Genomic DNA, 24,828 nt, shown 5'->3' with positions numbered 1-24,828 from the left:
GTGTTTGCAGTATTGTATTTTATTAGGACTCAGCTAATAGTAATTAAATGTTAATTAATAAAAATGTAAAAGAAAGTTAGTTCCAACTTGTGTTCATGTACAATGGCTGGCAACATGGCAGAGATGATAGCAGACAAACAGTAGATTTGTGAACACTAGTAAAAAACTTAATACAGTGTATATTTTGGCAAAGTCTCATCTATTGGCTGTCAAAAAACTTGTGATGTGGATAATTCATATGATTTGGTTCACTTTAGAAGCTGTGTTTTGTGTAAAGTAAGAAAGTAACCACACATCTCTAACATCCTTTTCTCAATTGTGCTGGGAGACCATTTCACAAACTGCAAAAACTGCTTCCTCACTGATGCAGTGATAACGTCAACAGTTCCATTCTGTGAACCAGATAGACAACAAAATACTCTGAAAAATGTTTTATCAAATCAAGCTGCCTCACAGTGTCCATCATTAAACACCATGGTGAAATGAATGACACTTAAATCAAGCAGACTGCACTATCAATCGTCTTTCTTCTAGTACAACAAATCAGCTGGTATCGGAAACCTTAAGATATATGTGAGATGATGGCTGTTACATAGTTTACTCTTTAAATAATACATAGAAAAGTATATACTCTTTGTAAACGCAATTGAAAGGAAAGTATGAAATAATCCAGGATGACGTGATGATTTCTGTTAACAAAATGAAATTAAACTGACACCGATGATATGCTGGAAGAAATAAGACGATGAAATCACAACAGCGTAAAAAGAAAATAAGTAAAAATACAGTTTCACACCAGGTGGTCATACTGTAACCCAATCTAATACAGATTCTACTTTTTGAAGCTTATGATATTTGATGTTTGTTTACACTGTGTGAAATGTGTTTTTAAAAACAGTATTTGTGACCACAGTTTGTAATGTTTCTATATTGGACTATATTAAAGGTGTTAAAATGATTTAGTCCACCTCCTGTATTATCTGACTGGAACCATTCCACTATAGAGACAAGTTGCACAAATCTCTACTAAATTAAAGCACCAACTTTCAATAATAATAATCTGACAACATTTTGGGTTAATTTCAAAATTTCCCCCACAAAAATTTAAAAAGGCCAACACTGTATGGCAGAACACGCCTTCACCTCACACATCTTGTGTGAATATAATAATCTACATTAGTGACATTTATTAAGACTCTTTACAGCATTAAGACTCTTTAGTGTATCTTATTACATTATCACACATTATACGCTAATCAAGTCACAGAGTCTGTGACACCAAGAGCTGTTGGTCGTTGTTTGACTGTTTGATTTGACATGTTGTTGTTTTTCCTCCCACATTAAAGAAATGGCGTGAAGACAACTGAGAAAGATCTTTACACATAGAAAATATGTTTTTCGGCTCTACAAAATCTCATGTTTTATTGTTTCTTTACCTCGACATGAAGGATATGTTTTTACAAGAATAGATTGATGGATGACTGCAAAGTATAAAAAATGTGGTTTCCCAGATCTGATTGGAAAAAAGGGAACTCAAGAGTCTTGAGTCCAATTCACAGGCACCAACCACATTTCACTACCGTGACATTTCTCCTCTCTCCTTTCACACTTCTGTCCAGGCAGCTTTCTGCCACCTGGCTGTTATGGCCCCTTGACTCTACATTGGCTTGCCTAATGGTCGTGGAAGCCTGGCATGGGGAAGGGCCTGGCAAAAGCTTCAACGCGGTGGCGCAGTTCGGCGATGCGAGCCACAGTCTCCGGGTCCTGGAGAAGGAAGTTCTTGAAGTCCTGGAGCTTTCCTGGAGAAGACAACAAAGGAGAGAGAGGGAAAGGCTCGGTTTTCCATTCTTTAGCTTCCTTTGTTTTATCACCACAGGTCTTCTTGTGTCCTCTCTGGTTTCAGTGTAAGACAATTGACTTTAACATACATCATATTGTACTTTGTGAGGCACATGTCCTTGCAAAACACCAGGCTACATTGTAATCCGTCTCCCTTCTCACAGTAGACATACCTGTCTTTTTCTTGACGTCCAAGGCAATCTTGAAGCCTTCATCCATGAACTCAACAACTTGAACAAAGTCAGCTTCTTTGAACTGCCTGGAGGTCAGGGCTGGAGCACCTGGGCAGAAGAACACAAAATCTGCAACTTGAAATACAAAGTAATGACTGGTAATTTGTTCCTTTTGATTTTACAGGTCCAACTGTCTCTAATCAATTTACTTCCGTTGTTTTTTTCTACTGAGGAACCATATGGTCTTTGGAAAAAAACAGAATTCTGCAGCTTGTTGAAATTTCAGTAATGAATCTACACAGACTCCAGATGTGTCAAACCTATAATGATGCTGATGGGTCACTAAGGTGTCCAAATCTCTATATAATAAACTATCGAGAAGGTAATAAGTGGTGAAGTACCTTGCCTTAAGACAATGCTAAAAATATGGCAGTGTAGATGTGGAGCTTTTGAACTTCCTGGAAGATGATTAAAAACCCAAACATGCTTAATTAATCATGATCTGCTCGCTGCTTGTGGCTTAATTGGTGGCGGACTAATTTCCATATGCAGAACTACATTTTGAAAAAGTAAGTAAAACAGATTGAGTGAAGAGGATGTTAAGTGCAAAGTAAATTTGACAAAAACAAAAAACACCTCACCTTGTAGTTAAATATGGAACACAAAAGGCTGAATAGCTGACCAGCATATTAGGACAAGATCTTGACAAAGGGGGGATATAATTTACACGCGTTTTGAGATTGACAAATCCGCACCCTTATTAAGTACAACAAGAACTTCAAGATGAATGTAGTGTAATGTGAAGCTGTTTCTTACCTAGCCTGAGGCCACCAGGAGTCAGGGCGCTCTTGTCCCCGGGGCAGGTGTTCTTATTGGCAGTGATTGACACGAGTTCCAGCACCCTCTCGGCTCGAGCCCCGTCAATGCCCTTAGGCCGCAGATCCACCAGGACCAGGTGGTTGTCGGTCCCGTCTGAAATATTTAGCATTCTTAAGAAAAGGAGGAGGAAAGTCCGAGGCTTCGTAGACACGGACTTCGCTTTTAAGCCTTTGATCTGACCACCTCAACTTCAGTTTAACGTGGATGAGGTAATGTTACTAGATTTGCAAGCTTTAGGATATGAAACTGAACGCAGTTAATGATGAAGCCAAATTACTGTTGGGTAGTGTGTTGTCAGGGCCTCCAATGCTTCTCATCTTCACCTATCTCGTGCATTTGACCATGTTAATCTGAGAAATGCATTTACGTTTTACTTAATTCTGGAACGAAACGAGCAAAAGATGACTTGGCTTTTTTTTTGCTCTTTGTGAAACTGCCAAATAGACAAGGCATTAAAAACTATATAGGTGATGGTGATTAAGCGGAAATTACTTTAGGCAACTTAAACATGTATGTTTATACAATAGATATGCTTAGTAAAGCACCGAATATACACTCATATATAATATACAGACTAAAACTGCAGTTCATGGTGCTGTTGAACTGTCCACCTTGTATATCAATGAGGGTAGGCTAAATAACAGAAACACCTCTCTGTATAATGCAATACAGTTCAAGAGCACCACACACTGCAGCCTCCAAAATGACCATAAAGTTGAATAAACACCTCTCTAAAATACTTGAAACAAAAACTTAACATTATTCATGAAGGGAGGATTTATTGCAGGACTGCATTCGTTTTAGCTAAATGTACCCCATAAACTGGCAACGGTGTATATTATTACTCTAAAAATGTACATACTTGAAATGGCTAAATCTTCCTTCAGCCATAAATGTAACCAACTTACTTGAGTAACTCTACACTCCTATTACACGTTTCTTATTGACTGTAACAGTATACAACACACCTTTCCCGTTTGTTTTTAAAACAAACATCTACTAAAGGATTGAAAAACGGGAGTATGCACACAATGCAGTGTAAGCACAGGACACAGGACTCTGTAGGTATGTAGCAATTGAAAGCTATACATCAAAAAAGAGCTGAGACCAGCAAATTAAATGCAGTACAAGATTCAAGCATTCGTTCACAACCAGAAAGTGACCACTTTCATCTGGTTTTATTTTTCTTGACTGACAGGACAGCTACACTGACATTAGCCTATTTGCACATCATGAATTTAAATGCTTTCCTGTTTTTTTCTGTTAATTTGCATTTTGTGACAGGATGTTTCTCTTTATTGACTGTGTTGTGTATTTTTTTCATGTATCTTTCTGCTGTTTGCTGAGCCAGTGTGTTGCTGGGAATTAAAAAAAAAAAAGAATGCTTAAATATAAGTTAAATTACCTGATACCAGGGTGTAGCCTTTGCTGAGGAGAGCAGCAGCCATAGCCTTGGCGTTCTTCAGTACCTGGGTGATATACTCCTTGAACATGGGAGACTGTGCCTGCACACACACACACACACACACACACACACACACACACACACACACACACACACACACACACACACACACACACACACACACACACACACACACACACACACACACACACACACACACACACAAATGAACGATAGTAACAGTTGAGTTAGATAGACGTACTGAAGTTATAGTTAGGTTTTTTTTTTTTGTTGTTGGAGGTCAAGAAATGATTCATGAGTTAAAGAAAATAAATCTACTTCATAAACATGTTATTTAGTTTAAACTAAAGTCTATTTAATTTCTAAATTGTGATAGAAATGTGGAATACTACTGATAACTGATCAAATAACCTGGAAAAAAAAAAAAACAGCACCAGTGGTCAACAGTTGACTAAAGAATGGGGTTTTTTTGGACGTTCAGTAGGCATAACTCTGTTTTTAGTAATCAAAAGCCAAATAAGTTGAGAACTTTTGGTCTAGAGAAAATTCACTTCTATGTTGCAAGGGAGAGACGTCGCCTTTCCATCCTCTTTATCAGATTAAATTTCAATAGCTGTCTAGCACAACATTAAGATCCAGACAGTTCACACTTGAGAAAGAGAAGGAGCAGATGCCCACAGTAGCTTAGGGAACACGTTCCTGGGTCAAGTTGTGCCAAAGCATCTCAGTGGTAAGATTTTGTTTCACTGTAAGATTTGATTCACCACTTATCAACTTCTTATTAGGAAATAGCAGCCCAGGGTAATCAAGTGTTACATCAATACAAATAAAGTTAGTTTCTTCTGCATTGTATGCAGTTTGCGTGCTGTGCTGACCTGTCGGAGTGCCACAGCCACACCAGCGATGGCATGGTTATGAGGTCCACCCTGCAGCGACGGGAAGACAGAGAAGTTGACCTTGTCCTCGAGGTCGTACAGGATCTCCTTCCCCTTCTTGTCCACTGAGCGAACACCCTTACGATAGAAGATGAGGCCAGCCCTGGACAGAACAGACTTATTCACTGACAAAGCATTTCTATTTTTATCTAAAACCCAACAAGGTTTCATTCTTTGTAATTTAATTTGTCCACAGCCGTGGCTCCTTCTCAGCTGTCGGATTAGGAGAGAATCACAAAATACTATAACTGCTATTAATAAAAAATAACTGATAATTTCTGTGATGCTCTAAAAAGGTATGTGACAGAGAGAAACAATAATTGCACTGCCACTGAGTCTCTAAGTCCAATCTCATAAGAACTGCTGCTGTGTAGTGAAGTTAAGAAGCAGACTGACATTTCTCTTGCTCTTACCTGGCTCCTCTGAGGGATTTGTGTGTGGTAGAGGTGACCAGGTCAGCATATTCAAATGGAGAGGGGACAGCTTTGCCTGCCACCAGGCCACTAATGTGGGCCATGTCAGCTAGCATGTAGGCCTTAATGTCAGTACACAGCTGAGGGTGAAAAGGGTGGAAAAGAAGGAACAAACACAAAATTAGAATTAGAATTTATACCATGGGGCAGGAAATTTCATATCAAATGATATTTTAATTTTCTTTCTTTGTATTACTTTTTCAGCACAAGGCCCAAAGTCATTACATTACTGCCTGACACCTGTGAACTGATGGGCAGTCAGTCAAGTCTCGGGGAAGTGACCCATTGTTTGTTAGGTGAATATGAAGTTGAAGTGCTGACTCTCAGCTTAATTTGAAGGTGTTTGCATCCACATCAGATTAACAGTGTAGTAATTATAGTCCTTCTTATACATAGTCCTCTACTTTTAGGTGACAGAGTAATTAGACAAGTTCAGATAGAAATTCATTAACATTAATATTTGGTTGCAAAAACCATATCTGTCAGTAACAGCCTGAAGTCTACGACCTCTACAACACTTCCTGCTTGTTTCAGGGGGGTTTCTGCCTTCAGTCTGATCTTCAGCAAGTGACACAAATGCTCTGGTGACTTTGCTAGTCTGGCCATGAAAACCTCTTCAGTTGGCTTTTCAGTATGTTCAGTTTTATTATTATTGTTAAAATTGGGGGACTATGTACAAAAAGGGGAGAGTCCTAGACACTTAACCCAATATAGATGTGAACACACTCAAACCCCCATAAAGCTGAAAGTCTGCACTCAGTCACTGATGTAGTGTCCTGGAGCACAGAGCCAAAATGTGCACCGTCCAAATATTTATGAACTGCACTCTATATTCTTGATATAGAGTGCTACCAGAAACTACTATAGTTACTATAAAACTAAACTACATGCTTAAACTTGCCTCAATCTGTGTCATCAGTGACATAACTATGCTGTGTATTTTATTTGACTGTGCTCTGTATATGTTGAAATGTGAGACAAAAAAAATTATGAGATAAACCTCATGGCGCTAATACATTTACATCATTCCCCACGGTTAAGATTTAATGAATAACTCTACATCTGTTAGCAGTACCTATCTTCTCAAAGGGCAGATATTTCAAATCAGAGCTGGCGTTATTACACTCTTCGACAGTCTTCAGAGCCCCGAAATATTACAGTGTAATTCAATAAATCCTTGCTGTCTCTTGCCAGCATTTATTGAAAAAGGCACAAACAATAAATAGATCGCTAACATGCAAATGACTCGCTGGCGAATGATCAGAGCAGTAAACAATCTTTTTAGTGCTCCAATTAATATGCATTATCTTGACAATCTCCCTTCCTCTCATATCTAAACTGGATCAGCACATGTTTATTAGATTAAAAGGCAGGATAGATGGTAGGGTTACTGGAGGGAGTAAAGAACACAAGAGGGTTATGTGCGGTGGTTGATGAACGCCGATAGCGAAACAAATTTCAGATTTAAAAAAAAAAAAAAAAAAAAAGTCTGCTCCGATCTAGGTAATACAACACTGAAAATTTGGAGAGGAGCCCGGCCCGGCAGATTCTGCCATAAAACAGTGAACAGTTCCACAGAGACATGCCAGGGGGGAAATATGGCCCCACTTCAGGCCTAGTGGCAAAGTAGTTACGGTGCTTAATAAAAACACAGCTCTGTAATGGTGGGACACTCCATCTGATGGTGCTACCTAAAGTGGAGCTCTGCCACAAAGGGAGGCAGTCATGGAGTGAATGAAGTGAAAAGCGGGTGGGTATAACAAAACAGATGAAGGGGCCTCTTGTGCACTGTCAAAGAGAGCAGTGAAGTGTGCGGTTAAAAGTTGCTACTGTGTACATGTGAGTCAGTGCGAGTGTCCATGTTCAGGTTGGATGAGTAGGCAAGAGAGGAAGAAAGCATCTGTGTTGTTGAGTGCAAGTGTGAAAGACCCTCGGAAATTGGTTTGTGTTTTGAAAATGTTGATGTTTGAAAGTGAATACTCTGTATTTAGAGCAGACAGGTCTCTGCTGTGGGAAAGAAATTAGATGTGGTTGGAAGTGATCCTAGCTCATTTTGACCCATCAGTAAGGGAAAACAGGTGTGTGTGACAGTTCAGTGGAAAAGGTTGACTGAGTTTTAAATAAGAGGACAAAGTTGGTCTAACCTTCCTAATGGAGGATGAGAAGTGGAGCAAACAGGTAGAAGGAGAGGAAGAGGAAGAGTGAAACACAAACAAACAGAGAGAATGATGGGGTGAAAGCTGGGTGAGTTTTGAATACAGAGAGAGTTCTCTATGCACCTTCTTGATGCGGGCGTAGTCAATGAGGCGGGCATAGGCACTGGTGCCAGCGATGATGAGCTTGGGCCTGAACAGCTTGGCCGTCATCTCCATCTGGTCGTAGTCTATAAGTCCTGTTGCAGTCTGCAGAGAGATAGAGAGGGAGACAGATTGAGGAGAGAGGGAAAAAAAGAGGCAGAGAGGGAGAAAGAAGTGGAGGGTGAATATGAGATATAAGGGGGAGAGTAAGGGTCGGGGGGGGGACATGAGAGGATGGGAAAAAAAGTAGTCAGATATCTTGTGGATCAAGAGAAAACATATCAACATGGAAGAGAGATTTTTTTCCATTTGAAGATCATTTGATGCAGCTGCATTTGAAGTACTTTGGCTACCTTAAAAGGGGAAGGAATTTATCTAAATCTAAATTTCAATTTCAACCTATCATATCAAGGAAGAAGATGGAGCAATTGCAGTAATGCACCCCTACTTATCCTAATTCAACCTTTCAGGGTTCTACTCAACTGGTATGATGAGGCTGAACAGATCAGAGGTTAGTTTGGGGACGTTTCCTGCTCCTTTCATTGAGATAAGCAATTTGAGAAATAAGTTAGACAATCCATTGTTCAGGTGATGTACATCAGAGTCACATGAAATGGAGTCAGACTGGATCAGTCAAGTGACCAGTGTGTCTTGTGCCTGAATCTCCAGTTTTACCCCTCTACTCCTTCACCAGAAAACAGAGACAATACAGGCAAGAGACAGAGAGCAGGATGGACAAAAAAAAGAAAAACAAAGTGAGAGACAGAAAGGATGGAGAATAAGGGAGACACAGACAAGAAAAAAAAGAGAGAATAGGAGGAGGGAGAGCTTTATTTAGACAAGCTGATAATCTCCCATCTCCAGAGCACATCTATGGATGCCCCCTCACTCCATCAAGCTGCTCATTGTGAAGACAGAGCCAGTGGTGCTGGCCAGTCTGTCGATTTCCCATTATCTCTCTCGCAGAGGGGTCCTGCCTGCCCATACATCAGCAGGTCTGGACATGCAGACTCTCATGGCCATCCATCAGCTGTTACCAACACTAGCGCACAACTATGACCCCAGGAATAAAATAATATACACTAACATACGATGCACACGGATCATATCTACATGTTATCTCAAAAAAAATACATGTCACATCTGAAGGACCCTGTTAGTACAGCTCTCAATGCTGGAGGAAAACAGCACTTTGAGTGTTTTACGTATTGTACTAAACTAATAGGACTGTGAGTGTTGAGGCCATACATCAACCAAAACGCCTGTGTTTAAGCCCCTCTGTAGCCAAGCAACTGCCAGCAAGGGTCTGCTGGGCTGAAGTTTCTTGAGTTAGACACTGAATCCCTACCCTCACTGCCTTGTGTCGTCCCTGCTGTGGGGACACAAAAACAAAGTGGATTTCCAAAAAAGGGACCACAGCATTTCTACTACATTTCTCTCTTCTTTGCTATTCATTGCAAATCAATATCCTGTTATTAAATTGTTTTCTTTTAGAGAAAAGACCAAGTCAAAATAAAAAAAAAATTGTGCTTATTGAAGATTTGTTATTTCTTGTTCTTTCTTCTTGTTGTTTTAGTCAATGACTGCAAAAAAAAACAAACATGAGGCTGACTGAAATCGTTGTGTGCTATATTGCCAATATAATGATAGCAAGCAGCACATATGCTACATGTTTTGTGTCCTGTGGTGATACAGCTACAAATGGGTCCTCAACAGTTTTCTTCTATTCAGGCTTAAGAAAATTCAGTTTGCAAAGAAAACACCTACACAACACACTGTACAACATATTAACTTGCAATCATTCACACACAGTCTTAGTGTAGTTTGTCCATAAATACCAGCACAATTTCTTACTTTAACCAACAACTGTACAATTAGTTGAAACTGACAAAGTAGCAGAGATGACAGAATGACATCTGAGACTGTAACAGTGCTGGTTCATGTGGTGGTCAACTCATAAGTCAGTCATAGAGAACAACCGACTCTGAAAAACTTGCCAGCGCTTGTCTTGACATTAAAGGATTGAATTATTGGAACTGAAAGAGGAAAACATGTGAACATACAGAACATATATGAATTATTTTCAAATATTATTTAACCTGCATCTGCCTCACAGCTTTTATAATGCTATAACACACTTTTATCGTTGTTGTCCCATTCCCATCAATTTTACTGGTGATATTGTTCCTCACCATTACCAAAGAAGCTGACTGTTTATCACTGGCATAGAAAAAACAGCCCTTGTTAGATGATATCAGTAGTAGGGGTCTACTTACATTTAACTTGTAGGGCATGGACTCAAAATAGATTGAGGTTGCCGAGATCCTCTTCACATCGGACATGTAGCCATGGGTCAGACTGGGGTGACAAAAAGGAACATGTGGACAGACAGAAAAACACAAGCACAAACACTCTACATTACCCTGCAAAAAACGTGAAATATGACAGAAAAATATTAACTTTATAATAATCATTTGAGTAAGTTGTGTAAATAAGTGTGCAGGAAAAGAAAACAGGAAAAACACTTGTTTTTGATTCTTCAGGTCCTGCAAATGACACACAAAGAAACTGGGGCAACTTAGAAAAGTGTGAGGGTCAGAGAAAATAAGTGACAGGGTGGAGATTAAAAGAAAGCAGCAGTGACTACTCACTGCCCTCCGTCGGGCAGGTCCAGACCCATGATGCGGTCATGGGGGTTCAGCACGGCGGTGTAGACGGCAAAGTTAGCGGGGGAGCCAGAGTACGGCTGGACGTTGACACCCCACAGAGCTGGGTCCAGGTCAAAGGCCTCCAGGGCTCGTTTCTGACAAAGCAGCTCAATTTGGTCGACCACTTCTGCTCCACCATAGTATCTGAGGTTGGAAAAAGAGACACCCTTGGGCCATTTACTAAAAGAGGCATCACTCCTGCAAATAACCTGCGGGATTCTTTGATAATAATTCAATTTAAACCTAGAATAACGGTTTTTTTGGCTACTTGGGGGCAGCAGACACAAGTTATAGAGGATACACAACACTGACCTTTTAAGTTGATATGGAGAATTTGTTAGCACACAGCTGCTTATTTACACATTCAGCAGTTATGAAGAAATATTATCATTTGTAGTTGTGTTTCTGGCCACCTGGCGAATGTAAAGCCAAAATTCACTCTCCTTTTAGCTCTGTTTTTGTCTCTACCAACTCTTTAGCTTCTCTTTAGCTTCTAAATGCTCCACTATGTTCACCAGCTAGTCGCTCTCTTTGTCTGTCTACTGTTTGGTTGTGAGCAGGTACCGACAGGGTTTTTAAAGTTTTTTCGCTGGAATTAGCTGCATGCTGTGACTGAAAAACATGCTAATTAAGTTCTAGCAAGACAGCTAAAAAATTAGTTGAAAGTCACTATAAAGCTACATAAAGCCCAAGGGAGATGCAGATTTGGGCGATAATTCTCTATAGGTTCACTACGAGCGACCCCTTTCACATTGTCACATTGTCATTTGATATATTGTTATTATAAAATTATTGTTTATAGCAACTTTAAATCTATATCAGCAATGTCTGTTACTAATAATACATTTGCCACAAACAGCAATGTTAGCCCAAAACTACCACAGCTGGGACATCTCAGGTGAAAATGCTCATCAAACCTTTTCAGTGGAATTACAGATCAAGGAGCAACAGATGGCTACTGTACAAACCACTCAGTCAATGAGATCATCCTTTTGTTTCATTACATTAAAGTGTAAAACAGCAGATGAGTAGGATGTGGGGGGGGGGTTTAACACATTCAGTGGGAGGGAGATTTATGGTAGACTTGTATTTCAGGAATCAAAGGCATCAAATGAGAAACATTTCAAAACATTACAGCTCTCTGTTTGCTGCTGATAAATGTGAATTATCTGAGGGAAATAACAGAAAATAAGGAAAACTGAAAATAGAAAACATGCAACTATCAGCCTGGGAACTAATTCTTCCAATGTATCCCCTCAGGAATCTTCTTTGGCAAGGCAGAGGCTGTGGATTATTTGCTGTGTGGTTGGCATGTATTATTGTTAATTATTATTATTATTATTATTATTATTATAGGGCAGACAGGAGAATACAGTATAAATTAGTGTGTGTTTACGTGTTCATGTCTGTAACAAATGTCCTAAAGCTGAGAATATCAAGAGTGTTAATAAGCTGGGTGTGACTGAATAAACACACTCACCTTCTCCCTGGGTAGCCTTCAGAGTATTTGTTGTTCAGACAGGAGCCCTGAGCTTCCAGAGCCGCTCGACTGCAGAAATTCTGTAGTGAGAACAAACACACACAAACACACACACATACTCAGATCAATGGCGCAAGTGGACAGAAGGGACAAGGACCGCAAATTAAAGTCTGTTAAGTGATAGTGAGAAATCCCCCCCAGCTAAAGGCAATCATTACAGTATTGAACCTCTGGACTTCCATAGACTAACACTCTGCACTTCACGATGCTTATCGCCTCACCGCTGGAGGATACAAGATAATGTAATAAACTTTCCTGCACATGTTGAGATACATTAGTGTGGCCTTTTTTAATCATTTTGCAATGCATTTTCCAAGAAAAACAACTTTTACTGAGTATGGTTTGCTGCAAAATGGGTATAATTGTCCCCCAAAAGTTTTCCTTTATATCTTGTCTGTGTCCTGGAAGATGAAAAACACATCTAATATTTCTGTTTAATATACAATATACCAGCAACTGATATTGGACTCATTCACAGACACATTTTATTAGCTTGATTTCAGTAGACGGGTTACATCTACAATCTTTGGGTTTTGAATTATACAGGAAATTATATAGGAAATTATACAAGCATTTGTCATTGTTTTCTGACATTTTAAGGACCAAACGATTAATCAAGAACATAATCGGTGATGGAAATTATCATTAGCTGCAGCTCTAATTCCTACTAACCGTTACAACTTTCTGTTTATCTTGTAATTACCATTTCCCACCCACAAGCTTCTGTGGCACCCCTTTGACTTGATGATAGCTCTCTTTTAATTTCTTCTCCTGAGGTTTTTCTCCACATCCTTCTCTATTTCCTAAGTGTCTTAATTAAAACTCAAAAAGTATTTTGTTCATGCTGGGGATGAAGAAAGGTTGTCGAACCTCTCTCCAAAACTTCCTGCCACAACAGACGACACTCCTCTCCCCTCCCCATGGATGTCTTATAGCATTTACAGGATGGGAAATTATACAAAATATTAAAAGGAAAGCATAAAAACACATTAATACAGTGCAATTCATATTTAAGATGATTTACTAATAAAAAAAGAAAATAAAGTCATGCTAGATGATCAATAGACTGACATTGGGTTTGGGCGCCATGGCCTACCTGTTACATAAACTATACAAATGTCTGCAACCCTGACTGTGTAGCGGACTATGGATACCTCTTTTGGTATGGCCTTCTGACACAACACTCTTACTGTATATTATCACAGTGGCCAGTAATAGGGTCTGACTGAAACACACACACACACACACACACACACACACACACACACACACACACACACACACACACACACACACACACACACACACACACACACACACACACACACACACACACACACACACACAGTACAGTCTAGTCTCCAACTTTGTGTGTGTATGATGTGTGTGTGGTTATGCCAATGCTTCACCGAGAAGCCAAGAGGAGATCAAGGGAGATAACAGCTCTAGTAGCAGCTTTGTGCTGCGTCCGTCTGTCATGCGACGACTGTGCATATATTAGAAAAGGAAATGCATTTGCTTGTCAGCATCTTTAAGAGTGTGTGTGTGTGTGGGTGAGTGAGGTGTGGGAAAACGTATGTCTTTTCATTCAAGGAATGCCTGCCTGAGCTGTGCTGTGATGTGCCTCGCAGAGTGAGGTGGGGAGGAGGCAGAATTAAGATATCAGCTTTATCTCACACTAGAGTGGTCAGGCTTTGTGTAGAGAAGGGGCTGATATACTCCACTGAACAACTACTGTGGCGAAGAAGAAACAGGCGGGGAGAAAGAGAACAACGCAAGATAAAACCTTGTCTGCTCTTCTGGATAGTAAAATTTTCCATTTCACACCATCCAGCCTTGGAATGAAAACAATGAGTTTCTGTAACAACTGAGCTATTCCGCTAACATTCACGCTAAAGAAGCCAAGTTTGAATGACTTAATATGAATTTGTTGTTTTTTTTGTTTTTTTGTTTTTTAAATACAACACTTGTCAGAGTTCATGATATCCTTTTTATCATTTGTTTGTTTGAGGCAGAAGGTTTTTCTGGCCGAGCAAACCACTGAAAACATTTTAAAAAACAACAACAAATGTACTGCTATAAAATATCAAAACATACAACAGAAAGATGGTTTAGGAATAAATGAGTAAAAAATTCATTTATATTTGCAGTGTATGACTTTTAAATGAAAGACCCATATAATTAGTTGTACTTGATGTGCTGTACGTTCTGTATTTATCTGTATTTTGTTAGTATGATAAAACTCTGATAAGAGCTTTTATGTCAAAGCTGTTAGCGGTAATACGGAAAAAAAGATACAACCAGAATAGATATCTATGAGGCTAGCAAGTCTATTCATTCATCCATTTTGCCATAACATTAATCAGAGGTGATGAGGCGTTCTCAGCTACCTGCTCTGCCAACATACAGAGGAGGTGCTGCCAGCTCTCAGAGGCACTGAGTAAGTGTTTACACTGACTGTCTGTCTTTAAAAATGAGTCAACTCAATCAACTGAAAATGGTAAAGGATGGGTCTTTATATTCTACTAAAAGGCTGGCTGAATGAAAAACCTTTTACTTTGTAATTCAAAGTATCTGCCAGCATGTCAGTTCTATGCCAACATTTCTAAAAAGGTATTGGCCAAATGATGTCCTTCACTGATCAATCAAGAGGTTAAAGGAATAGCTTTAGTGTGCCTATCTGGTAATAGACTGGGCTATAATGTTTCAAATATATACATCCATTGTAAACTGAAAACATCTTCAGGAAGCCAGTTCATTTATACGGCATCCTACGTAGGTTTATAATCAGGCTTGAGAACTTTTTATGTCACCCCCCTGTCTATGCATCCCATTCTTCCAACCTCTCTCCATTGTAAACTGTTCAATGAAGCAGATGTGGACACATTAAGTTAAAAATAAAACATATCTGTGTTTTACCTCAGATGCAATGAGCTCCAAGCCACGGCACTGCCTGTCCTTCTCCTTTTGCAGCAGATCCCACATCTCGGGGTCATCCTGAGCCAGGCTTTCCTGGCCCGTCCATGGACGATCTTCATCCACTGTGCGGGTGGCGGCATGCGACTGCTGGCCACGTACACTGAGACGAACTGGGGCTCGCTGGCACAGCGGCTGCGGGCAGAAGAGAAGTTGCAGGGTTGGGGGTTTTGTTGAGAGAGAGGGGATGCAGAAAAAGGAAAAGGATCAATTGAGAGTATATTAGTTGTATGTTTTATGCAGATATCATGAACCAATTTTGGGTCATTGCTCTAAAACATAAGCTACCAAAGTTTGGGGAGATTCTTTTTTTCATCCACACCTGCAGATTTTGCTATTCAACTACTGCACTGCAAATTACCTTAGCTTTAATAAATGTACCATAAAAAAGTGGGACTACAGCATGTGTTGCATCTGCAAGATTTTTGATGTCAATAGGAACATTTAGCATTTTTTATGTGGGTGTGCAGAGGAGGAAAAAAATGGAAACATGTTTATGAATTTTGGATTTATATTGTCAATGAAGATTAAAGAACGTAATGAAAAACATTTTACACGGAACAGAATATATTTGATCATTTTACATATTTGAGGTAACACCCTGATTTGTCCTATATAAATAAGGAGACATTTCAAGTCCCCTCCTCTGTTCCTCATACACTCTAATATGTAGCCTGGTATAATTAGAAACTGGCGTGTTTGCATGATATCAATAATCAGCATGGTTGTTCAATTATGCCTCTATCAGCACTTCTACAAACTGAGGGACTGACTTTTACAGCCTCAGTGTACCGAAGGAGGCATACAGAGAACAGATTCAGCACTTCCTACTTATCTAATCTGGACTAGGGCTGGCAAGTTCTCCTGCTGCTGCGGCTGCAATGCCAGATCATGTGAGTGTGCAGAGTCCATAGCATTTTCACAGTTTTTCCACAGTCTTTTTTCTAAGTTAAACATGAATCCTATATACAGTGGGTATAATCCTGGTTCCTCTATGCACTATGCCTGTGAGAGATTATCTTGACACACAATTTCTGGTTTGGGATTGCATACAGTAGATTCTTTACATAGATAATATGAAACCTTTGTACGCATATAAAGATTGTCATGTATTAAAGCTTTATGTGGGCCCCTCAGTGCTTAATTTTATAAACCCCAATCAACAGAGAGAGCACTGTGTGGGAGAAAACTCAGAGGTTAGAAAAAAAATCCTTGACAGGTTGATTGCACCAAGAACAAATTGGCTCTCTCCCATCATTTAATCAACAATATGATGATGACTCTGTGTTGAGATCAATCCCACCACTGCCAACCTATAGTTATCATCTGTACAGGTGTGCTGGGGTGTGAGGGACAACCTCCCTTTAATAGCACCATTAAAAAGCAATTAACACATTGCTCAGGACTGGTTGAGGACACCCATATGAAAAAAACAAAACAAAAAACACAATTCACGCTTATCCTATGTGGTGTAAAAAATGTTTGTGCATTAATCTTTTGTAGTGGCTTTATTGCACTGTGAGTCTAGCAGAAGAAACAAATTAGTTTTTAACACATCTTAAGACAAAAAAAAAATCAAGACTGTTAATGTTGGGCAGAAATGATAAAAGCTGAGCCAAATGGGGGATCTTCTCTGCAATGCAAAAATGACCGACCATAGTCTCATAATGCAACATCCTTTGTAAAAAAAAAACTGTTAACAAGAACCCTTTATCCTTAGGAACAGCTTGCAGATAGTTTATCTACTCCATCGCTGTTCAGCCCATCCTCTCTACTCCGCCTCTTCATCTGCTCCCCGGGGTGGCAGAGGGGACAGCGGTGACACACCAGGGGGAGGCGTCTGGCACATTAATGGCCGATTTCTAACAGTCCCTACTATGGCCTTCTGTCACCGATGGCAGTGGTGATGGTGGAAAAGGGGAAAGGCGGCCCCCCTCCAGGTTCTGGAAGAGGAGAGGGCCTGGGGAGACAGGTCGGGCTGCCTCTGAGGTAGCGTTTCTTGCCAAGAAATCACACGGGTCATTAAATCTTGACGGCAACTGTCCTTCGCTGTCTGCGTTTCTGCTGGGACACACCAAGGCCAGGGAAAGCAGTGGCAGAAAAACCCAACACAAGCCAACGCTGCCATGGTTGTAGCACTACTGACGACTGCAAAACAGACAAGGGTGCCTCTCCCTCCTCCACCTTCGTGCCTACTTTCCTTTTCCTACCCTCATCCTGTTCCCGTCATGTCACCCCACGCGGCTAAGTACGCTCAGCATCGTAGCACTCGTGGCGTTTTTATTAGTTCATCCTGTCATCAATATCACTTCCATTGCGTCCAAACGGGACAGCACTGGGCTTTAACAAACAACACACAGGTCAGTCCCTGTGGTCTGCCTCTCCGCATTCCTGCCTCATTTGCCAGCCTTGATCATTACGGGAGATTAATTAATAAACACAAGATAAACTGATCCAAGAAAAGTGGGAGCCAAGATACAAGCACCAAATATGTCACAGTGGGACTATTTTTAGGCAGCAGATGACACTGTTGTTTGAAGGTGAACCTGATGAAAACTCTGCTGTGAGAAAAGGGGCGGGATAGGCCACAACAACCTGGGCTCCAAGCACAAAATAATGGCAGAGTCACAGATGTGCTGCATCTGCATGACATTGATAAGGCAATCGTTGGCAGTTTACCTTTCCTGTCAAACATCTGTGCCCAAAAACCAAATGGAGAAGAAGAGAAGGGAAGGAAGAAGTTCAGTATTATTTGTGCCTATTTCCTGAAGCAGCTCCTGAGGTGAGTCAATTTTACAGATGACTGCTGTCCATCAGTGGCCATACCAAACAACAATCAACCTGGTAACAGAAGAAAGGGACTAGAGAGGAGAAACAGTGAAGGGAAAAAAATGATATGTACGGTTAGAAAGAAGGAGTGTCAACAGGGCAGCTGCATCCGTCAGTCTGACACGCAGTTGCCTCTTTCCCTGTCACTGACTAATAGCAGGGCTGTCCGTTACAAATTGCCCTGTGATTCAGTCTGGATAACACTAGACTGAGAAATCTGGATGGGGTGAAGAGGCGTGAAGGGACGGAGGCAGAGTCCAGGGCGACTCCACTCTATTCGGGTCAAAGGGTTGTCAGGGTGACAATCAGAGACTTAAGAGATTCCGGCAACAAGGCCAATCTTCAGGAGGTGTAGGCGGTGGAATGACACATTTATGCTGTAATCTTTCCACAACACTTGAGAAGAAGAAGATGATGCTAAAAGAGCTCTACACTGTGCTTCCTGGTGCCTCAGGGAGTCTAGATGCATGCTGTGGATTGTTCTGCAGTGTTTCCCACAGGTTGAGAATTTACTTGCGGTGGTGGGTGGTGCGGCATTGTGACGGGCGGGTTCAGTAATAAACTAGTCAAACAAAGGTTTATGAATAACTCAGAGAGAAGTTATTTAGCTGCTATGTTAGCTAGGTAGCTAACTTACGATACATCATTTTGCACTGACTGTTCAGTTCAGTGTCGAGGCTAACATTACTAGCTAACCAGTCCGACTACCCTTGTAAGTTAAAATAAAATGTGTAACGTTAACATTAATACATTAAATACGACAAGGAATTATTTTTAGGCATCCAATACTAGAGATGTAATGGTACACAAAATTCACAGTTCGGTCTGTACCTCGGTTTTGGGGTCACCGTTTGTTATGCTTTCGTTACAGCAGGGAAAACAAAAAATTGCCATATCATTTATTTTGAAAAATGTAAACATTCAAGAGTGGCTTATTAGCCATAAGCAGTTAATGCACTCAAACACTGACATATTGTCAGTTAAATAAATAATAATAACACAAATGTCAGCAATGCTCCATCATAAGACTCTGACCTGTTGATAATTCCTGAACAACTGCAGCTGGTGCTGGTTTACACAGGACAGGAACGGACTGACTAACATGCACGTGAAGGCACATTGTAGTGGGGCTCAAGCACTTTGATCATATGCTTACATTCTGTAATCTCTAGGACAGACTGCGGTCGCATATCTGCAGCCATAAACACTCCTGTAGCATTAGTTGTTACTTTGACAAGGTCCGAGATGGCACTGAGAGGCTGCCTGAACGCTGTGGGGAGAAGAACTCAGTCTGGAGTCTGGTCTTGTCTCATTCTGCTACTCGACACATTCAGTCGTAAATGTCATGTTTGAAGAGTTTCCACAGACAGACCCGAGTTCAGTTTGACACTAATCATTGCCCATTTTTGCTGTAACTAACTGGGAAATGGTTGCTACAGCCGATAGACAACAACTGGTGCGCTGCCAAAACATCCCGGGTAAAACTCGCACTAAGTGTTCCGCAGGACTGAAGTCCACTGGTCTGTCTGCATTATGAAATGGCGATTGTGAGAAAGAATAGTGATTATTTTACACTACAGTGGATATTATTCTATCAGCAGTAAGACGAGAGAAATCAGTTCATGTTGGTTTTCAATTAAATTTAAATCTAAAGAAAATAGAAAGGGCTGTCTGGCGGGTGTAGCAAACTTTAATCTGCTGATTATGTTCTTGACTAATCAATAAATCTTTTTGTCTATAAAATGTCAGAAACAAGTGAAAATGCCTGGTATAATTGCCCGTAGCCCAATGTGACAATGTGTTTTCAAATAGTTTAATATTCAATTGACAATGACACAAGACAGAGAAAAGCAGCACACATCCTTATATTTAAGAAGCCTGAACAAGCATGTGTTTGCCAATTTTGTTAAGTAGAAGGATAATTTGTTAAATGCCGTAATCCTTTGAACTCACCGATCTCCTCGACACACACGTATATGATTTATTTGGATGCAGAGGACCTTTGTGTAGTTTTTGTGCTCCCAATGATGTAAGCACACAAAAGCAAAAGCTACATGGAGTAGTAGTGTGAGGTATACCAAGACACTGGCAGATGTTTGTTTGTGTTTTAAGGCTGGTCTTGACATGAAGAAAACTTAAAGATAGTGGCAGCCATCTTTCATGAAATCAGAGTAGCTCCAAGCAACTTATAAGCATCAGCTGGAACTGAGTTATGTTAGTCTATGTCAAAAACTGATGTTCATAAAAGCATTTAATTGGAGTTTTAGTGGTTTCGGTGAGAGAGGTGATGAAGCCAGACAGGTTGTGTTCAGGGTGACACCGAAAACTATTTCTGAGCCAACAAAAATGTTGTTGCCTCTTTTCCAACCAAGTGAACCTCTGTTGAATGGAACTTTTGGGAAAAGTAGGATTGCTTCAAATCTTTTCTTCAGAACTTCAAACTAAAACGCATGATGAGTAGGAGTTATGCACCAAACTCCAAAGGGCAGCTGGTCGTCTCACCAACAAAAAACGAAGCCCTGCAAAACTGATCTCTAATCTTTCAGCACACAGCACAGAAGATATGAGAATGTTTAGTATTGATTTTGACTAATAAGTATGTATTTATACATTTTCATTTATACTGTGTAAGTTACTTTGAATTGTGACTAGTACTGGTTGTCTAGTAGGGTTTCAGGGGGTGCAACCTATAAGTCTGAGTACTAATCACACTAATTTTCCACATACCCACTTAAAACCAAACATTTTGCCCAGCATTGATACTTGGGAAAAACCAGAAGAGAACTATCTAGACATGTTAATACTTTTCTTTACCAGTTTCCTGGTTACATCATGTTGGCATGTCAATTTCCCTGTTTGTCTAGTTGTGGCAGGCCTAGAATTCAGTCATAACAAGTAAATTATTATTAAGCAGTAGAAGAAGGCTGCTTCAGGCATGGGAACGTCATCTTTCAATGTTGTTTCTTTTCTGCGTGCTTACATTGAAAAGGAAAGGACACATATGTTACTGACAATTTAACATTTTTAGGTGTTTAGAACAAGCACTAAAAGTGAAAAGGTATTTGGGTCACGTTTCAATTTTCTATATGACCTCTGGCTTGCAGTTCTTACAACCAGTGTTTTTAAAAAATGGATGTACGCAGATACAGCAATATGTGGAAACAGCAGTACCCAGTACGCTCGCCAATGTTCTCACACTGTTTAATGAATCTAATTTCCTTTCTGTAATTCCACAGATGTCTCACAGAGCAGAACCTAAACTGTCAAAAATAAAATCTGCAAAAAAATGTAAATGCTACATTCTGTGATATTCATACTCAATTTGCTCTCATCAAGTTTACTGCATTACTATTTAAATTTGTGTAATTTTGAACTCAAACATTTCCCATCATTATACATTGAATCTAAGCTTGCACACCTTCAAAAATGGCCTTTATTTGGTGAGAAGTGTTCTTTATATATTGAATAAAAATATTAAAATTGGATGGGACCAATAACAATATAAGCTATTCAAACATCATCTGCACTATAACCAAGTTCTTCTCACAAAATGTAGCCTAAAAGAAGGAATAGCTTATAGAAAAGTAGATTTAAAAGACTGACAAAAGAAATGCTCCCATTAATGAAAATAATGTAGATAGAAGTAACAGCTGAAAACCTTGCTTCTTTGGTCTCTTGTACTGGGAGAAAGGTTTTCATAATGGGATTAGATATTATTCTTAACTCTTAAATTGACTAACTGGAATATTTTTAATCTATTACCTGCAGCAGCTGACCTATTAAAGAGCAAACACCCCTATAGTGGCCAAAGCAACCTGTTTTCCACAGATATGAATATCCAAAGCAACAGATGAACTACTGTTCTAAGATCCAAGTCACAAACACCTCATTGTTAAACATATTTAGACAAATCCTGAAACTGTTCTCTTCAAAAAATTAGGTCAGCAACAAGAAATAACTGCACAAGGACTGAAATCTCTCTCACATACACAGATCCTGTGAGGACGCTGCATGCCTTAACCAAAGGGAATGTAGAGTCTTGTGAGTCCTTTTGAAATTAAATTAAGATGCACACTTAACCAATTAGCACCAATAGGAAAAGCATGCAAGCATGTGACCCAATCAATTTAATTGGAAACTTCAAACACACTGACAGTGACTTATAAAACTAGGTCGGAATACATGCCACAAGATTTTGGAACAAATTTGGCACAGCCTAGTTGTTTCTTGGAAACTACATGAAATTTGCACCATCTCCAAAATGGGTCACTTCATAAAGTTCAAAATTAGGCTATTAATAGCCATCAAACAACTTTTTTATCCATCACCTTCATCACCCTGATGTCTCAACTAATCAAGTTGTTTAATGAAAAACTGTCAAATTATGAAACTTGTTTTAACTTTGACATGATATCACTGGAAAACTAATTTGTCAAACAAAATTTATGTTTCAAGGGGACTTTACCAGGCGTCCACTGTACATTGTAATGCAGTCCTGTACTTAAGCACACCTTTGTGATGCATATAATTATAAGTTATTATAAGTTAAATTATTAACATTGTGTTAAAGGTGTTCAGCATAAGGTAATATTTGAGGCTCTGTAGTGTTGTTGTGTTGGTCTTCATTATACAGTTTTGCAATAGTTTATGATGATGATGTGTGTTTCTCCTGCATATATGTAAATGAGATGGGCAAAATGTAAGGATTTACACTCAGTTGCCAGTCTGTTAGGTTAAGTAAAACTAACACAGTCTAATACAACAACCCTACAGTAAAAATGTTCAGATCTGATTTCGGGAGGTGTTGATTCAACTTATAGTAATTTTGGTGGATGCAGTTTGTGCTGCTATTTAATTGTATTGCGTTATACTGGTAGTAGTAGTAGTATAAGTATTTGAATTATTTTGCCCAACACATATCAATGAGAGTAGACTAAATATTAGAGTTTTAGCATTAATATTAAGCTTAGTGTACCTAATAAACTGACAGCTGAGCTCAGGAAAAATTAAGCTTACATTATCCTAGTAGCCACCCTAAAGTAATAAATACTTAAAACAGACAAGAATCTGCTGACACTTCTGAAAAAATGACTATTGATTTGCAAAGGTTGACGAAAATAATTTATCATTACACCTTATCTATTACATCATTATCTCAAAGTAGGAGGTTAATATTTGCTTGGTGCTCCTTCAGCCTCGTTTTGCACTTTGCACGTTATTGGACCACTCATTTCTAGTTAATATGTCATTGTCTGTAACCTTCCCTTTCACTATCTGCATTGAGTTATCATGACTGGGGCTCAGCGAGTGTAGTGCTGATTAACTATAAAATAACTTTACAAAGTGACGCAGCGCTATTTCATCAAGTTAGCGTGACTCCATAATCCAAGAGAGGTTGCTAAACTGAAAAACATGTACGTTTTTTTGTGATACAAAGACACATGACCAGGCGTGTTGTTTCTTGCAGTTGTCCCACATGATGAAATTGAGCAGTCGCTGTTGCATCATTACGTGGACACAGCTGCAGCTATGTAACGTGTACTGTCAGCTAGCCTGCTAGCTTATCAGCTACCTAACAAGACTTCAGAAATGCCAAGCGAACAGGACAGAACAGACAGCGATCGGTTAACTGCTGCAAATATTCTTACATTTGGAGGTAATTGCACACGTGGCTAAAGCTGAGGTGGGCAATTTAAACCCCCACGACTGTAGTGACGTTACTGACCCAGACTATCGTTAAGCTAGCTAATGTTAACTTAACAGTTCAACCGTGCAGAAAGGCCAGCTAAGTTAATGAACTCAAATACACCGTCAGGGAAACAATGACACAAAAACAGTACTTTATGATACACGTACCCGTGCGAGTTGTCTCAGAGCGAAGGACAGCATGTTTCCAGGTCTCAGGCCAGAGGAAGAAGCAGCACAGCCAGGCGACACACCGCTGACAGGCTCCGAAAGGGCTGTTTGAAGTTGTTAGCAACGGCTGGTTACGCTAGTCCTGCCGCAAGGGTTGATGGGAATCGTAGGCCGTTGTGAGGAAATTACGCAAACCAGCAGATGCCTATAGTACCCATTACTACGCTATATGACCTTCATTTACTCATTCATCTCAGGCTCACAGTGTGAGAGCCTGTTACAGACTACAGGGATCGAAGCAGCTTTCACTGATACATTATTTATCTGTTTAAATAGCTACATATCTAAAATCACCCCACATATCCTTCTACATTTTGATGGGCAAGTCTACTATAGGTGTTTATATGTGACAGTTGTGAATGCGCATCCCTCAAATTTTATGCAACAAAAATATTTCAAGCAACTTTTTGTCTTCCTAGCTATACAAGCAGTTGTTTGCTGTGGGTGATAAACAGTATGTTTAGATAATAGTTAGATGTAATAAATTGTTCATGGACATATAAAACTGCACTCTAACAGTCTTGTGGGTAAACCTTGAGGAGGAAGGTTATTGAGTACCTTGTTTAGTAATCAATTTCTAACTGGTACTTTTGCTGCAAAACAGGTTCAACAGCAGGTTCACTGCTTGTACCTCGGCTCCTGGTGCTTCCTTAGTGGAGGTTGAACGCTTTCTCTCAAAACATCATAAAAATAAGTAGAGCTTTTTTTGCCATCAGTCACCAGGTCCTCTTGCCCCACAATAGAAATAAGTGGAGTACCTTGGTGACTGAGTGGTTGAAGGGCTGAACTGCAATGTCCCAGGTTTGAGTCCAGCTGGGGACCTTTGTTGCATGTTGT

General features: G+C 39.8%; 1 protein-coding gene across 1 annotated transcript; it reads right to left on the bottom strand.

Moving 5' to 3' along the window:
- shmt2 (serine hydroxymethyltransferase 2 (mitochondrial)) lies at positions 1 to 24,008 on the bottom strand. Its single transcript, XM_070902140.1, has 12 exons — positions 23,932 to 24,008; positions 15,190 to 15,381; positions 12,211 to 12,290; positions 10,674 to 10,874; positions 10,299 to 10,380; positions 8,005 to 8,127; positions 5,666 to 5,805; positions 5,193 to 5,355; positions 4,297 to 4,396; positions 2,829 to 2,984; positions 2,013 to 2,120; positions 1 to 1,799 (listed from the first exon to the last, which is right to left on the bottom strand). The coding sequence occupies exons 1-12, from the start codon at positions 23,962 to 23,964 to the stop codon at positions 1,672 to 1,674; spliced, it is 1,506 nt and encodes a 501-aa protein (XP_070758241.1). The 5' UTR covers positions 23,965 to 24,008; the 3' UTR covers positions 1 to 1,671.
- Between the last annotated feature and the right edge of the window lie 820 nt (positions 24,009 to 24,828).

Source organism: Enoplosus armatus, chromosome 3 (assembly GCF_043641665.1).
Source record: "Enoplosus armatus isolate fEnoArm2 chromosome 3, fEnoArm2.hap1, whole genome shotgun sequence".
In the NCBI taxonomy this organism is placed as follows: domain Eukaryota; kingdom Metazoa; phylum Chordata; class Actinopteri; order Centrarchiformes; family Enoplosidae; genus Enoplosus; species Enoplosus armatus.
Note: the sequence above shows the minus strand (reverse complement) of the source record. Positions and strands in the feature narration are given on the sequence as shown.

Coding starts and splice junctions, on each gene's coding strand:
- shmt2 (XM_070902140.1), bottom strand. CDS start 23,964: ATGCTGTCCTTCGCTCTGAGACAACTCGCACGG. Junction 15,382..23,931: donor CTCTGAGACAACTCGCACGG/GTACGTGTATCA, acceptor TTCTGCCCGCAG/CCGCTGTGCCAGCGAGCCCC. Junction 10,875..12,210: donor GAAGGCTACCCAGGGAGAAG/GTGAGTGTGTTT, acceptor TTCCAACCTCAG/ATACTATGGTGGAGCAGAAG.